This window comes from Trachinotus anak, unplaced genomic scaffold (assembly GCF_046630095.1).
Source record: "Trachinotus anak isolate AG129_WGS33_773 ecotype Australia unplaced genomic scaffold, CSIRO_AGI_Tana_v1 ptg000019l, whole genome shotgun sequence".
NCBI classification, from domain to species: Eukaryota; Metazoa; Chordata; class Actinopteri; order Carangiformes; family Carangidae; genus Trachinotus; species Trachinotus anak.
Window position 1 is genome coordinate 2426498 of NW_027273870.1, and position 15455 is coordinate 2441952.

The window sequence follows — 15455 nt, forward strand, 5'->3', positions numbered from 1 at the left end:
GACTCAAAAACATTGGGAAGAGCTCAGCTGAAGGGCCTCAAATGGCCATCATCATCTTCATATATACCATCATCAATATTATCTTTCTCAATACCATTGATGATGAGAGCAGGCCGTGCAGTGTCAGGGCCAAGATCAAACTGATTAAGCCTCAATGTGAAATTTTGCAATTCATCTGATGTAGACAGACCATAACTGCTGACACAGCGCACACAACGAAACCAAACGTTTCCCCTGCTATAGTGCCACCTTTTTAAACGGATTGGTTCTCTGCTAAAAAAGTGGGACAGAGGTAGGCTTATTTAGCTGGAGCTCAGAGATTTGTGTGGTATTATTGACGCAACACAGCAGTTCATATGACATCAAGCTCTAATCTCTGTCCTAATCAACACAGACCTTATTGAAATAGTTAGGTCATCATTAGATCATAGCTAGTTGCTTCAGAGAGACCGCTCACATAAAAGCCCATCACTGTCCCATGGCTTTTGAGCTTCAGGGTTTTTAGGTTTTAGGTTAAGAGAAAGACAGAATGTCACAAATGAAATACCAGCCTACCAGATATCATTAAAAAGCTTTTCCTTGTATTATCCATGAGATAAACATGAATGAAAACTTTGTTTGATTTCACACCCAGCTGTCTGTCTGGAGACATTCTTCTTTTTTGGAGCGGGGCCTTTATTGAATAGCTGATTATGAGAGAGCAGGGAGAGAGTGGGGTGTGTGTCACGTCCAGCAGGAGTCTCAGGCCAGACTGAAACCACGGATGCTGCGGTTATGTGGCTATGACCGCTCCGCTGCCAGGGTGCCCCATGTTTTGAGATATGATAAGACACTTCTTAGAACATCTCTTATCAAGATGTCTTGAGGCATCTAGAGGAATGTCTTATCTAAGACATTTCTACAAAACCTATAGACAGTTGAAAGAAGTCTGTGGATGGCGTGGTGCCTAGGTCTGCAACCATCTAAAACGTAATCGTTTCGAAGCCAAATGTGTGAATGCAGTTATATTAAATAACAGTATATTTTATGCGAATATATTTTCAGTCTGCTTCAATAAACTTTGCACTTTGGTTACATCACCATATGTGGCATTTGGTATATTACTGTGGCAGTGGGGATAGTTTTCTGGAGTGCTATTATGTAAATTCTGTCATTGAAAATATGACTGAGTTAATTCATAATGCCCATTTAATGTGCTGCTACACAATGTTAGGCCATTTACCAGAACACACATGAGAAAACTTTAATATAAGACTGATGCGCTGGTAATGGGACTAATCAGTCGGAGCTCTGGAACAGTTTGCCTGAGGAAATACATGAGGAAAAAGTTATGTTGTTGTATAAGACACATCAAGGACAACTTCCTTTAATCTCACATTTCTGATGACTTCATTGGCTGGTCCTTAATAAGAAACATACTCTTATGTATAATGTAGATTATGCATTTAATCACGTCTGTGTCTTGGCCATGGTCTCGCGGCTCACCATTCGCAGTAACACGGTTACAGACCTACACGAACTACTCAGATCTGCAAAGATATTGCACTTCTATTGCAAATTCCTTTAAGGTTTGTGAATTATTTCTTCACGTAAAGGCAGCACTGTACCCATACATTCAATAGATGATGGCTTTGCTTGATGGAGCTGCCTACACACGAGTCTGGGGACGAAGCGCAGAGTTTAAATTCATATTCTGCTGCTCTGGCATGCACATATTTCTGTGTGGAAACACTGAATGCTTGCTGACAGCGGAAAATACTGTTTGTCAGCATCTTCATCACATACTGTAAATATGAGGGGTAACTTTGCTGAGTAGGCCTGAATGAATCAAAGCCTATGAAGCCAGCAGGTCAACTCCTAGCTTAATTAAAAGAGACTGTTTATTAATGTGTTGACATTGACGCAGGACTCAAAAGGAGTAAGTGCAACTCATTTTATTCATTCTTAGTTGTCACTAGGCTGTACTTTGAAGTGTAAGGCCTTGCAGGCAAGTATGTTTTCATGTTGGGACAGTGATATCATTGTCACCAACTTAAGCCCTTTTTTATCAGGGGAAATCCCACAGTGTAAAAAAACTACATACCACTGGAAAGTGTTTTCAAACCAAGACCCGATAACAGCAATCGTCAAGCATCAGTGAGTTGCGTGCACATCATTTGCACACAGTGACTGGCTGAGGCCCATCAGCAGCACCACTGTCCTCCTTAGTGACGCTGATGCCATGCCTGTGCCAGTCATATCCGCTTGCTGCTTGTTCAGGGGTCTTTCTGCTTTTAGTCTGAGCGTGTGAAGTCTCTCAGCTGGGTTTCAGTGACTGTCTCAGCAAGTCAGCAACTTTTCACTGTTAATTTCCTGCTGTATTATCGCTGTAAAAAGTGTGTGTGTGTGTGTGTGTGTGTTTTTTTTTTTTGGAGGGGGGGGGGGGGGGGGGGTTAGAATAATGTTCACCCATTAAAATACAACCTCAAAAACATATAAAGCTGAAAGTCAGAACTTTAACCTCATGACTGTTTGGTTTCAGATCCAATGGAGTCACTGCCCAAATACTCCCCTACTGCATGCACTTTGGATTACTGATGTCAAACTGATTGTTTACCTACCTGGCAAACGTGTGTGTGTGTGTGTGTGTGTGCAGTAGTATACAGTAAAGTGTGAGGCAGGACGTGTAGTGCAGCAGTGAAGGGATGTTTCCTGCGCTGTGGCTGAGTCGACCGATGTTTCCATGAAGCAGCTCAGCGCGTCGTATTTCAGCTGCATGGCCGAGGAGAGGACGGGGGGGGCGGGGGGGGCTGCTGCTGAGAAGCGCTTCAATTTTCCGATTCCTCTGTGAGCCGCGTTTACAAGCAGAAGAAGAAAAAGAGAGAGAAAGCTGGAAGCCTCCTCTTCCGCCCACTCGTGGACTTGTTTCGTTCCTGAAAACGACATGTTTTAATCTGAACAGTAACAGAGGGTGTTTTCACCGGACAGGCTTTGCACAGCAGCTTTTTTCTTTATCAGCAATTTGGACATTTACTTCTAGCGGTATCCCAGCGTAATGTCACATCCGGTCAAATATTTTTCAAAATAAATGCCGTAGTTTGACTCGTTTTTGGGAAGAAAAAAAATATTACAGAATGACTGTACAAGTGAGGCAGTAATTACACCAGGACTGGGAAACTGGTAATGCACTTAATACTTAATAATAAATGTATAATGAAAATGAATAAGTAAATGAATGAATCATCAGCTGAAGGCAGCCCAGGCTTTGTGACAGATGATGCAGTTTACAGTTGGCAGGCCACTCATTTGTTGTTTTGGTCCATGTGGCCCATATGTAGACATGCAAACAACAGAAATATATTTTTAAATGCATCCAACCAGTATTGTGCTGATAACTAATCAGTAAGATATAGAAAATAAGAACTGTAGGCTTGTGTTAGTGTCTACTAATGTCACACATCAGATTATGTAGACCAGATCTGATTAAAATGAACTATATGCTTGCTTTTTTATCATTCTGGGAAAAAATGAGAGACTTAATTAAAGCAAATTTACCACAGAGTCTAATAATAAAATAGTGTCCGTGTCTTGAAACAATATTACATTAGGCTAGTATTATTTAGAAAAATGACACTTGATTAAAAAAACAAGGGGAAAGCAGTGTATGATATTCTACTTTAGTGGTGCACTTTTGCAATTAATCAAATAATCAAAAACGACTGAGATAGTCTTGTGAACCTGGGGCCTCTTGAGCCCCTCTCATTGTGGGGCAGTTGCCCACTTTAAACGGTTGGTAATCCAGCCTTTGATTCTAATAGCTTCAGGTGAAATAATCAACACCATCGACACATTTTCACTTAAAAAAAAAATAGATATCTTGGTCAGACAGAAAACTATAAACAACAGGAATAAGAAAGTCTAAATCAGGATATCCTTGGCATGACAAAGTCCGCACTCTTATTTTGAAGGCCGAAATCCCTCGCTTCCTGGTCCTGTTCGGCGCAGTTTGCGTGTCACTTGACGCGACAGGGTGATAGGAGGGGACTATCCTGATCCGAGCTCATTTCTGCCCTACCTTTCCCGCCGGAGACAGCGTCCGCCGGTTCCGATGAGAGAGCCCAGCCGTGACTCGGGCTGTGTTGAATAACCCGGTGCGACCGTCCCCCCACATGCGCTGACACGTCCCCGGGCATCGCACTCATCCCGTGGGGCGGCGGAGGGAGCGTTTTCTCGGCCGGTTTGACACACTGCGAGCGCACAGCGGAGACGCGCGGAGGGAAGATGTTGCTGAAGGAGTACAGGATATGCATGCCCCTCACGGTGGAGGAGGTAAGTTTCCTACCAACTCCTGTTCATCTCAGTGCCCCTTCCACCAGCTCTGCGGTCCGGCGCTGTGCAGGCGGCTCCTGACAGCCCCCCCTTTGAATCTGCTCCTGTAGACATGTGGCAGGAGGTCACATGAAGTGTGAGATGAACTTGAAGTACCTTATTTTAAAACTGCCCCCCCCCTCCATCTCTCTGTCACTGCTTCTCTGTGAAGCTGACAGTTTAATCACTACTTTTTCATCACTTATACATTTGACAGATTATTTGATCAATTGGGATGGGATCATTATTATTATTTAATCAGCACCCTGAAAGAGGCACTAGAAGACCACAGCAATGTTGTGGTTTCAGCACTGTTTTCACACACTCACACACACACACACACAATCAATCACTCACATGTAAATTGCCATGCATAAATTCATGCTGGCCCATTGGTTGCACATCATGACACTAACACAATGGGACCCCCCCACTGGCTGGTGGTTGCACTGCTGCTGCACTGGTTGATATCACGGAGACAGGGCCATTGTCCACGTTCAGCTTATTTGTGTATTTGGTCTCACGACTCCGTCTAAAATTAGAAGGTGAAGATGATTGCTCTCTTGTCCCGGCATGCACGCTATACAGCACGGCACGACACACAACTCAACTGAAATCTTGTGATTTAAGGTCGTGAGTTGAAAACCAAGTACAGATTTGGTCCTCTCTGAGGAAGCATCATGAAGCTTGAACGAGCGATGCATTCGCAAAAGTAATTTTGACATTTTTCATTAAGATAAAATCTATCTTATCTTAATCTATCTTAATGAAAAAAATGACTCCCTGCTTTCAAATCTTGTGCATTTCCTTTAAATCTCTTGCTCGGATGTTACTCTGACTACTGGTCTGCACAAATACTGTTAACCTGCAGGTAACAGCATCAAGTTTACGCCCGTTTTATTCACTGAAGACTGAACAGGAGCTGTAGAGATCACCACAGAATGATGTGGAGTGAGATGCCTCCCTGCTTTGTGTTACGGGCTGCTCATTTACATGAAACTCTTGACAAGAGTAATGTGTTTACTCTTCCCTCAGGTTGCCACCGGGCTGCCAGTGCTATATTTTCACACCACAAGCAGTGAAAAAGGCATTAGATCACTGACTCATGCAGAAACCTGTGGTTAAAGGGGAAATACCATCCTTTAATACAAGGGTACCATGGGAGGAATATGTTTGCAGTTATTCTTGCATGTGCACTTGAATACCTTTGCAGTGTGCCCGTGTCGCTGGATGTGTGTGTTATGTGGGTGTTTTCCTTCATACATGTGTTTTTCCGTTCAGTAAAGTGTGTATTTCGAGCCCGGAGGGGTAGCAACAGCCTTCCTTTTCATGCTCGGTGAACTTGTGAGCAGATGGTTGTTTATGAGCAGCAATTAACGGCTCAATCGGTGATCAGTTTTAAACAAAAGGGCCATTCCACTACAAAAAAAAAAAAAAAATTAAGATGCAGCATTGAATACTGCTGCCATTCCAAAACTGACTAGTCTGTTAATACATGGATCAACACCAGACAACAATTACATCCTAATTATTTTTTTCTTTTTCTGATGAGCCAACATTTCATTTACACATCAATCATTTCAGTTACACTTGTAAATACACTTAAAATAGTAGATTGCACTTTTATCATTAGGGTTAGCCCTATCAGCACCTGCTGTTGTAACTTCCTGTTACTATAAATTGCTACAGAGATAAACACTTCCTTTGCAAAGCGGGCCAATTCTAAAGAGTGACATGCACGTCCGATTTCTGATTCAGTTGCAGCCGGTTCAAGCCGTTAATAGTTTCTTTGTTTCGCAGCTGGTTTGGCTTTTTTTTAGATTGTTTTTTGTGACGCTGTAAGGCCATGATAGAGATACACAGTGAAGCAAAACAGGATACTTAATGGAACTATTAGAAATATAAATAGAAGTGAAGTGTGTGCATCTGTGGCATTGAAGTAGAAACATTTGAGTGCAATAGATCACACACATGGAGAAACAAGCCGCAAGCTGTTACACTGTGCTCGAAATGAAACGTTTAAAAAATATTTCAGCAAGCAAGAAGGAGAGCGGCCATCCATTACTGCTCAGGTAGGACCTGCAGTTGGGGCCTTTTTGTTCTTTTGCAAAGATGAAGCCCTACTTGGGGTAATCCCAGGAAGTAGGGCATCGCTGTTTGTTGACCGTCCTAACTTAGCATGAAGTCTCCTTAACGGTCCGGAGGGAAACGTAGAGGAGGACGTGATGGCCTGTTCTTATCATGGCCACGCACATTGAGCTGAGTGTCTCCTGAAAGTTGACTCAGTGTTTCCTGCCCGTCCAAAGGGGGAGAGGAAGGAGACATAGCTGGAGAGACTGACGGAATTAAAGACGGAAGGGTGGACTGGATGGTGAGTGGAGGATAAATGACTCCGGGCTGACTGCTGAGGGGCTGAGGAGAAGGGACAGATGGAGGAAAAGGATGGCAGAGAGGACGGAAAGAGCGGAGGGAGGAGTGGGGGTAATGCGGGAAGTTCTGGGAGGATTTTTTTTTTTTTTTCCTGTGAAATTCCCCAGGGTCATACACTAATACTCTGTGTGTGTGTGTGTGTGTGTGTGTGTGTGTGTGTGTGTGTGCTTAGATATAGAGTCATGGGGACACGCAGGGTCACGTCTCTCTGTGTATTGTCTCTGGGAAGAGATTACTGTCTGCTGCTTGGATGTGTTGCGTCATCATTGCCTTACTACAGCAGATGTTGGACCGGCTACTCGAGCAGTGTTTATACAAGTTTAACAAACAGCATACACACTGAAGAAATCATTTAGCAATACCAGAGGGTATGAGTTGTTCTGTGAGCCTCAGTTCTCCGCCTGTCTACGGCCTTTTCCCTCCATTTTCCATTTTCCTAATTCTTCATTTATACTCGCAAGAAAGTGTTAGAAGTAATGACTTCCCTACTCACTGTGAAAAATAATCACTGCCCGTTTCTTTATGTTGTATGTTACAGTTCAACATTGTTCTTAGCCTGGGATAATGATTGCGTAATACACAGGACCGTGATGACTCAGTGTAACTCAAGAAAATCAGGTCTGGATGAGTTCAGCCCCAGTGTAGCCTCTGTGTTTGAAGCTGTGTCTCAGAAAAGATTTAGATGTAACTCTAACCAGAAGCACTTAGCTAAGAAATAATCATTGTCCCTTCTCGGGGCCTTGGGGATAACTCTGCTCTGTTCTCCTCCTGTGAGCAGAGTCGTCATTCATCTCCCACCGCGCCTCCTTTTTTTTTTCTTTTTTTTTTCCTGGAATAGGATAGAGAGGTGATGCATCACGGGAGACTCAGATAGATGTGTTCCCTCTCCTGCTCTGTCTGTCTGTCTGTCTGTCTGTCTACCATTATGTCTTTCTCTGCTGCAGCGGCTCCTGCCTGCACCTCCCTGTCTTTGGCTGACGTGCCCTATTTTTTTTTTTCAATCCCTTAAAAAAAAAAAAAAAAAAAAATGCTGACATCGCCCAACCTCTGGCTGACCTGAGTCACCGTACGCCTCCAGGAACACGCCTGCTTTCAGAGCCTGTACCCACCTCCAGCGCGGCCTTGGTTGATGAATCTGAAGTTTGCATCGCAGCTTTGATTTCACGTTCTAACGCGGTGAAAAGAGCACCGGGGACCTGCTTAGAATTGTGCTCAGACTTACAAAGACCCAGACTGAATCAGCTGAATAAGGTTTTCAGGAGCTTGGGTACTAAATTGAAGCAGGTCTTCATTGCAGAGGGCCAGCCTCTTTTTTTTATTTTCCCCCATTATCCGTAGTGACTCAAAGCATAATGACATTGAGCGAAGGCTAGAGAAAAAGACACCCATTCAGAGCTGAATAAGCTGATCATCTGTGTGGTTCGAGTCTAGTCGTTGTAGCCGATACCCGCTGACTGAATGGCTGTTTGATGGGGTGTTAGCTCTGGCAGTAACTGAAGGATTATGGCACCATCTGATTGTGAAAGACTGTAATCTGCTCTGAGACCTGTGCTTGGGCAGCGTCTTCTCTCGGCGCAGGCCCCCATATACACGGTGAACCTACAGGTGTAGCCATTTCTGACCGTTACGCTTACTATTCACAGGCAGTGAAGTGTTTCAGCAGAGCTCAGGGCAGTTGGTTCAAACCCAGAATTAAAGATAGTTCCTCTGTTTCCACTTTGCATATTTATGAGTGTGTGTGTGGGTTTTGAATGAATGTTAAACAGGTAGCATGTGGGCATGTTAAATCACATTTGAGAACCTGTAATGACTTTTACAAAGGGAAGTTGCTTGTTTAGGTGCTGTGGGCAGGCTGAGAGGATGGAGGGGTTTTACTCAGGGATGGATGACTCTATAAATGGGAGGATGTGGCGCTGGCTGCTTGGATGAATGGCCGGACGGATGGCTGGAAGGACACCTGTGCTGCTGTTTTCAATGCATCAGCATCTCTGCAAAGCTCAGTCTGGCCAGAATTCATTAGAGAGGATGAATATCCTATACTGTAGTACAGCCCACACTTGCCAAAAACCACATACAGTTCCTTCACCTTACTAAAGCGTCAGTTTGGGCTCACGCTGGGGGGGGTGTAAGCTGCACAGCTGCATCTGCACAGCTGATGTTGGGATATGAAATTACACACACACACACACACCCCAGGCATCCATTTGTCTAAAAGCAGGTGGCACACAGTGGAGTGGAGCCAACACCTGATATTTGTCAAATTGTGTTGAAGTGGACCAATGAAGTATTGTAATTGGATTAGAACTGCTGTGTCATATTGTGCTTTCGCCCTGCAGGGATTATCAGTGATACATGTTCATAGAAATGTCCATGTTGTACACACATCGTATCAGCTTGAACCATTTCACTGCTGCGGCTTCGTGGCTTGAGGCATTATTCAGTGGATGAAAACAGTAAATTCTCACAAAAGGCAGTAGAAGGTTACATCAGTGTTGGCATTAGTGTCTCTTTCTCCTGGTTACTTCTTTCACATTGGATAAAAAAAAAAACCCCAGCAATTGCTGGTTTGTTGAAACCCCCTTTTAATAAGGGCTCTTTAACAAGATTGGTTGCCATTGTTCAGTTCCAGAGCATGTTTCCATGACGGCAGCCGTTAATTTCATGTATCCACAGGCTGGGAGAACTGAAAAGCAACAAGAACAAATGTGCTGGAGCTCAGCACGGACACAGAGGCTTCTTTCCAGACAAATCAAACTGTTCTTTTAGGCAAGTTAATTAAAGAAGACAGTGTCCTTGGACGGCTGGGTGTTCCTGCATTTTAGAAAGGGTGATGTAATGAAATTTAATATGAAGTTGTGCAATGTTAGACTTTATTGATCCCTGTAAGGGAATTCTCCTCTCTCGGCCCCCGGTCACACAGGGAGGTCAGGGGTTATGGTCAAGTCGGTGGCCGCTTGCCAACTTGGGGGGCCAAAAACATAAAAGTTCCAGCAACATGACGTCCATATTATTTTGCACAAACACTGGCATCTGTTTATTCAGACTATTTTCTTTCTTTGTGGTTCCACGCCGCCCATCCACTCCAGGGTTTGTTTAGGAAATAGAGCCTGTTAGACGCTGTTTGTTTCTTTGGTGTCATGGTAAGGTGCAAGGCCTCTTTGCCATCTGGTATACATGACAATGCTCTGATTCAATCAACATCCCATTTACTGCCATTTACTCTTGGAGAGGAAACCATCATGGGTTGTGATGGACCATTATCCATGGATGAGGCCCTGTCTCATTTCCTAGATGGCTCTGTGTGTGTGTGTGTGTGTGTGTGTGTGTGTGTGTGTGTGTGTGTGTGTGTGTTGTGTTGTATTGTATTGTATTGAAAGACTGTTTCATAACACACTATATGAGATCGTCATGCCTTGCTGACAGTCACACTCTGGAGAGGGCCTGTTTCACTTATCTGTTTGTCTCTCTTTCTTATGCGCACCCCCACTCTGAGTTGAAGTGTGCTCATTTCTGTTATTTAAGAGAAACACGCATACACACATCGCAGGGCATCATCATCATCATCATCATCATCATCATCATCATCATCATCATCATCATCATCATCGCCATCGCCGTGTCTATGTTGGAAGCTGTTCAGCGACCTGCACTCGGTCGCGCTGTTCCCCCGCCGCCGCCCTGAGATGAGCACAGTGGGCTGATGAAGTGTAACACTACTGCATCCTAACGTGCTGAGAGAGAGAGTAAAAGCCTGATGACGGCTTTTCGAAGAAACACTTGGCATGAATCGAAAGCCCGCAGGGATTGTTGTGCTCCGTTCTGTGTTTTCTCCTGAATAAAACATCGGCTTGCTGTTCGTCTTGTCGAAATGCAGCTTATAACTTTAAAAATAATAATAACGATAATAGTTCTGACGACTGCCCCATGTATGACCTTATTACTCACATTAATTATTCAGAGGCACAGGCGTACTTGTAAAATATGTCCTAACTTGATGTCCACAGATAAATAAAACCTCCACACTTTTATGCACAGCAGATTCTTTTTGTTCAAGCTCTGATATGAAACAGCCTTGTGTCACCACGAAGAAAAAGAGGACAATTTCTAACCATCTCTCCGCTGCAGCAACAAATCACAGGAGGGATGAAAGTCGTTCTCTACCAGCAGCCACAGTCTGAAGGCGGCTGCTAAATCTGTAACCTGTGGCTGAAAATGGAGACAAAGCAGTTGATTCTTTAGACCAAAGCCACTATTCTTGCTGCGTCCGGTGTGGACATCTTCACTGGAAACTGCTTACGGTTGCCGCTGTGGGTTCGCTTGCTCACAACTGTGTCTCAGGAACAGTTGAAAAAGCATGCTGGGATTAGAATAAACCTCTTTACTGCTTGTTGCACGTCAGTGTGAATGAGGAATTTGAAGGATTGGTGTTGTATTTGGTCTTCAGTATAACTGTGTATAAAATCACCCAAATATGTACAAATATGGTAAGAGGCTGAGAGTCTGGAGAGGAGATGAGGCTGAGTTAATGGAATTATTTGAGAGATGAAGCTCCACAGCCTCTTTACAGTACTTGACATTACAGACACTCATCTGCCGCACTCAGCCAAACACCTACAAGTGGATTTGTGCACATTTCTTTGTTGTTTATCAGAGGGGATTTCACAGGCTGTGGTTGAGCAACTCTTGACAGTAATTACACGGAATCGTTTATTCTTTGGGCAGAGCTGTGACGTGTGGGCTGACTGGTCATCGTCAGTGACGGTGAAGGTGTGTGTGTGTAAGTTATGTGCTACCGTGTCAGAAGTGAAGGATTACAGGTGAGCTGATGACGATGAAGACGTTGGGATGTGCATGTGCATGTTTTGTATAAATAGCACTGTGTGGAGACGGGGGGGGGGGGGGGGGGGGGCAGATGTAGTCATGTGGGATATTATATGTACATTGATCATTGTGGGGTTTTCCCCCTAGGGGAGACTCACTGTCTGTTTGAGCTATGCCCAGCTGTGCATACAGACAGCGACAGTATAGATTCACACATAGGAGCTGACTGGTGTTTTTTTTTTTTTTTTTTCCTTTTGGCTGTTAATGCTGCAGCAGAGTAGTTTGTTGAGCTTCAAGAATGTGGATTGTTCCACAATAAAACGCTTGACCTGCTCAAAACACTTTTGGTTACATGTTGGTTGCATATTTGCCTTATTTTGTTGGGTGTTATTACATTTTTATTAATCTAATAAAATTTAATTAATTTAAAGAAATTAATCTGATTATTATTCTTTTGAATAATGTCAGAAAATAATGAAAAAGACCATATTACATTTCCATTCATTCAAGTTGACATCTTGCAATATTTCAATTTGTCTCACCAGCTTTCTAAAACCCCCAAATATAAAATATTCAGTGATGGGAAACAGGAAGAAGCAGCATACAATTGCAAAGTCAGAGCCAAGAGTTTGTTTGGTATTTTTCATTATTCACAGTCAGATAGTTGCTGATTAATTTTCTGTTGCTCAGATAAGCAGTTGGTGTCATGACTTGTTGCATTTACACTTTTTTTTGTGAACAATCTTTTATTGAATCATGTTAAAAAACAAACAACGGAGAAAAAAAAAGACAAAAGACAAAACACATTTTCCTTTTCATTTGACATTTTCCCTTCACTTGTGCTTGACAGCAGAAGGTGTGTAAGGCATGAAAGAAGCTAATATGCTGAAGCACTGAAGTTTTCCGACTAAACATTAGCTTATCAACTGTTACCATCCTGATGTTATCATGCTAATATGCTATATTTTAAATGTCAGCATGTTAACATACACGTTAACATGCTAATGTCAGTATTATGGGGATGTGACGTCTCACATGCTTCACCATGTGTTTCCACAGCTCGGGAACTCACAGCTGTGTTGTCCACGGTGTGGCTGCATGTTAAAGGCTCAATGAATGAATGCATGATTGAAATTGATCGATAGCGATGTTGCTCTGTTGGAGTCATATTGCCCACAAATGACTCCTCTCCACACCTGTGGCTGTGGGGCTCTGTTCACAGCGACCGCTGCGTCCCAGTAATAGCTTAAATGCTTACGTGCTTCATGTGCACTCTGCAGACCATCGCGTTATTACTTGTCCTCACACCACCACAGTTTAAAAAAAAAATTGTTTCATAAATTACTGAACAGATTCCTGCCAAAAGAACAAAGTGCTTGAGAGAGATTATAATACAATAGACACAGGAGTAAGTGAAAACTGATTATAGCTGTGATGCAGAGAGATGGTTTAAAATGGGGGTTTATTAGCACCATTATGATTTGGAGGGTGTTTTTTTTTTTCCCCTGTAGGTTGTCCCTGAATGTATTTTTAGCACTGCATGGCACCAAACACTGTTGATATGGTGCATTAAATCCTTGTATCAGATTGCTGATCTTGCAATACGCTGAGAGCAGAGAACTTACTGTTCCCTGAATTAACTCAGTGCATTTTAGTTTAAAACGGAGCGAACGTAATCTTGTTGGCACAATCTCTTTACACTCTCTGTCTGTTTGCCTTGCCCTGCTGAGGTTAACCACGAGTGTTAGCCTCCACAGTCAAGGTCGTCTGAACATAAATTGCACTGCACCAACTCTAATATAAACTTTGTCTTCACCTACATTTTCAAGAGCCAAGACTAAAGATGACTAAAGGTTGTTCTCGACAGCTTTATAAGTATTTTTTTTTTCCTGTTGACCAAACATGATCAGAAACAGCAAATACTGGCTTCTGTTGAAGAGGCTGTGGAGAAACATTATCACAAGGTCCACATAAACACATTGTGGTGCTCAAAGCTTGATTTAGGCTTGTAATATCTCCATTACTTCAGCAAATGTCACATTGATAATGCTATCACTTGAGCGTGAAAACGGCTTTAAAGTGGCCTTCTGTTTATTTGGCTGCACTATCAGGGGCTGGTTATCCAGCATGTACTGTGTGCTCTGACACTGATTAGGGCTCTGACTGTTTTGTTAACTGTTTGCTTTTATTTCTGACAAGCTTTTACCACTGGAGGCAACGAAGTGTGAGTTGTCATCTGATCAAATTGAATTTAATGTCCTGGTGGTCCTTTTTCTCACCTTCTGTAGTTTCACTTGCGTGGCGCGTGTGTATTGGTGTATGCGTACGTGTTGGCAGGCACAGAGCTGATGTTTTTCTACAACCTGTGCTTGTGCAGTAGCTGCTGGTCCCTGCTTTAACTCAGATTGTGCAAATGCAGCAGTGGAAGAGGAGGCAGAGCAGAGCATAGGAAAAATTAGCATCTCTTTCTTCCTTCTTCTATGGCTCCTTTTTTTTTTTTTTTTTTTTTTTTTTTTTTTTTCAATTAGTCTGTAAGGAGATGAGGGGGAAAGATTTACCAGAAATTATCAAGAGAGGGTTGAGGGTAGACAGATGGAGGTCCAGTAGATGCTCTCATGAAAGATACTTGCAGTAAAATACATGCAAATGGAAAGAAGGAGAGAAAAAAAACATGTAGACAGAGTTGGTGACATGCTTGAGTAGTCGGATGAAATATGAAGAAGGTTGGAAGAGTTGAGAGGGAAGAAATCTATGGTTAATGCAGCCAGTGGTTTCTGAGCAGCTCTTTAACGTTACGTCAGGGAGGCTGTGGCTTGTTCATGGATGCATTAAAGTGATGTTACTGGTCACATACAACTTTTAAAAATAATCTCCAGAGAATAAATGTATATGTGAAGGGTTTTGTGTGTTTGCTATTCCATCCATCAAAAGCTATTTTAATTCCTCTGTCTGCCTCTTAAAGCAAAGCAGATCAGGCTGAAGTCCCTGGGTGCGTCAGCGCCCACATGATCATATAAAAGTGATTGTGATTCATAGGTTCATCTGTTTTGTAGTCGCTGTGAGAAAGTTTCCAAAGTTTTGCTTCCGCTGCGTGTTTCTGAGGATACTTCTCCACCCGGGATAAGAATACACTTGCGCACGCTGGTCAACATGCTGTTCTGCGATGCCTCCAGCCCACACACAGGTGCAGCGCATCTTGGAAGAACTATCAGCTCAGCCCACACACACACACACACACACACACACATACATATACACAAATTAGACAGGCTATAGATAGCTATATGCTGACACACTTCATTATCATCTCTCGTTTCTATGGTTACTAGTGCCATCCATCCCTACTATTACCCCCATAGCAGAGTAGATTATAGTGATTATGGTGTAAGGCCATCCCTAGGATAACTGTCAAATAATGAGGCAGATGATGGAGTCCTACCAAACCTCAAGCCTGGGATTTTGCACCAATCGCTTCCTTTTAGTGTGTTTTCTAAGTTTCATCTTGGACATATTAATGTGAGGGTAAACAGGCTGCACTGATATTCCAGGGACAAACCAAGACCTTTAATTACATCACCTTGTTCTCAAGACTGTTGTTATTGTTATTCTTCGCTGTTTCCTGATGTTTTATAGACCAGAAAATTCAAAACCCTAAATGTCAACCTCATGGCAGCACTAGAGGAAAAGGCAGGGGATCACCAAGGTCAGTAGGTCATGTTGTCTGGGAACCAATAAAGGACCAGTGTGTAGGATTTAGTGGCGTGTAGCCGTGATGTTTTAGATTTCAACCAACTGAATACCCCTCCCTTCACCCATACCATTCAAAGTGTGGGGGATAACTTATGGTAGCCTCCAGT

The 15455-nt window shown here is 43.0% G+C and overlaps 1 protein-coding gene across 1 annotated transcript in view; it reads left to right on the top strand.

The window, feature by feature from the left end:
- The first annotated feature begins 3978 nt into the window (after window positions 1-3978).
- LOC139636375 (cytoplasmic phosphatidylinositol transfer protein 1-like) overlaps window positions 3979-15455 on the top strand; it is a 69439-nt gene continuing 57962 nt past the window's right edge. The window contains exon 1 of the mRNA XM_071504417.1: window positions 3979-4308. Coding sequence (XP_071360518.1) covers window positions 4261-4308 — 48 coding nt within the window. The 5' untranslated portion in view covers window positions 3979-4260. The remainder of the gene's footprint in view (window positions 4309-15455) is intronic.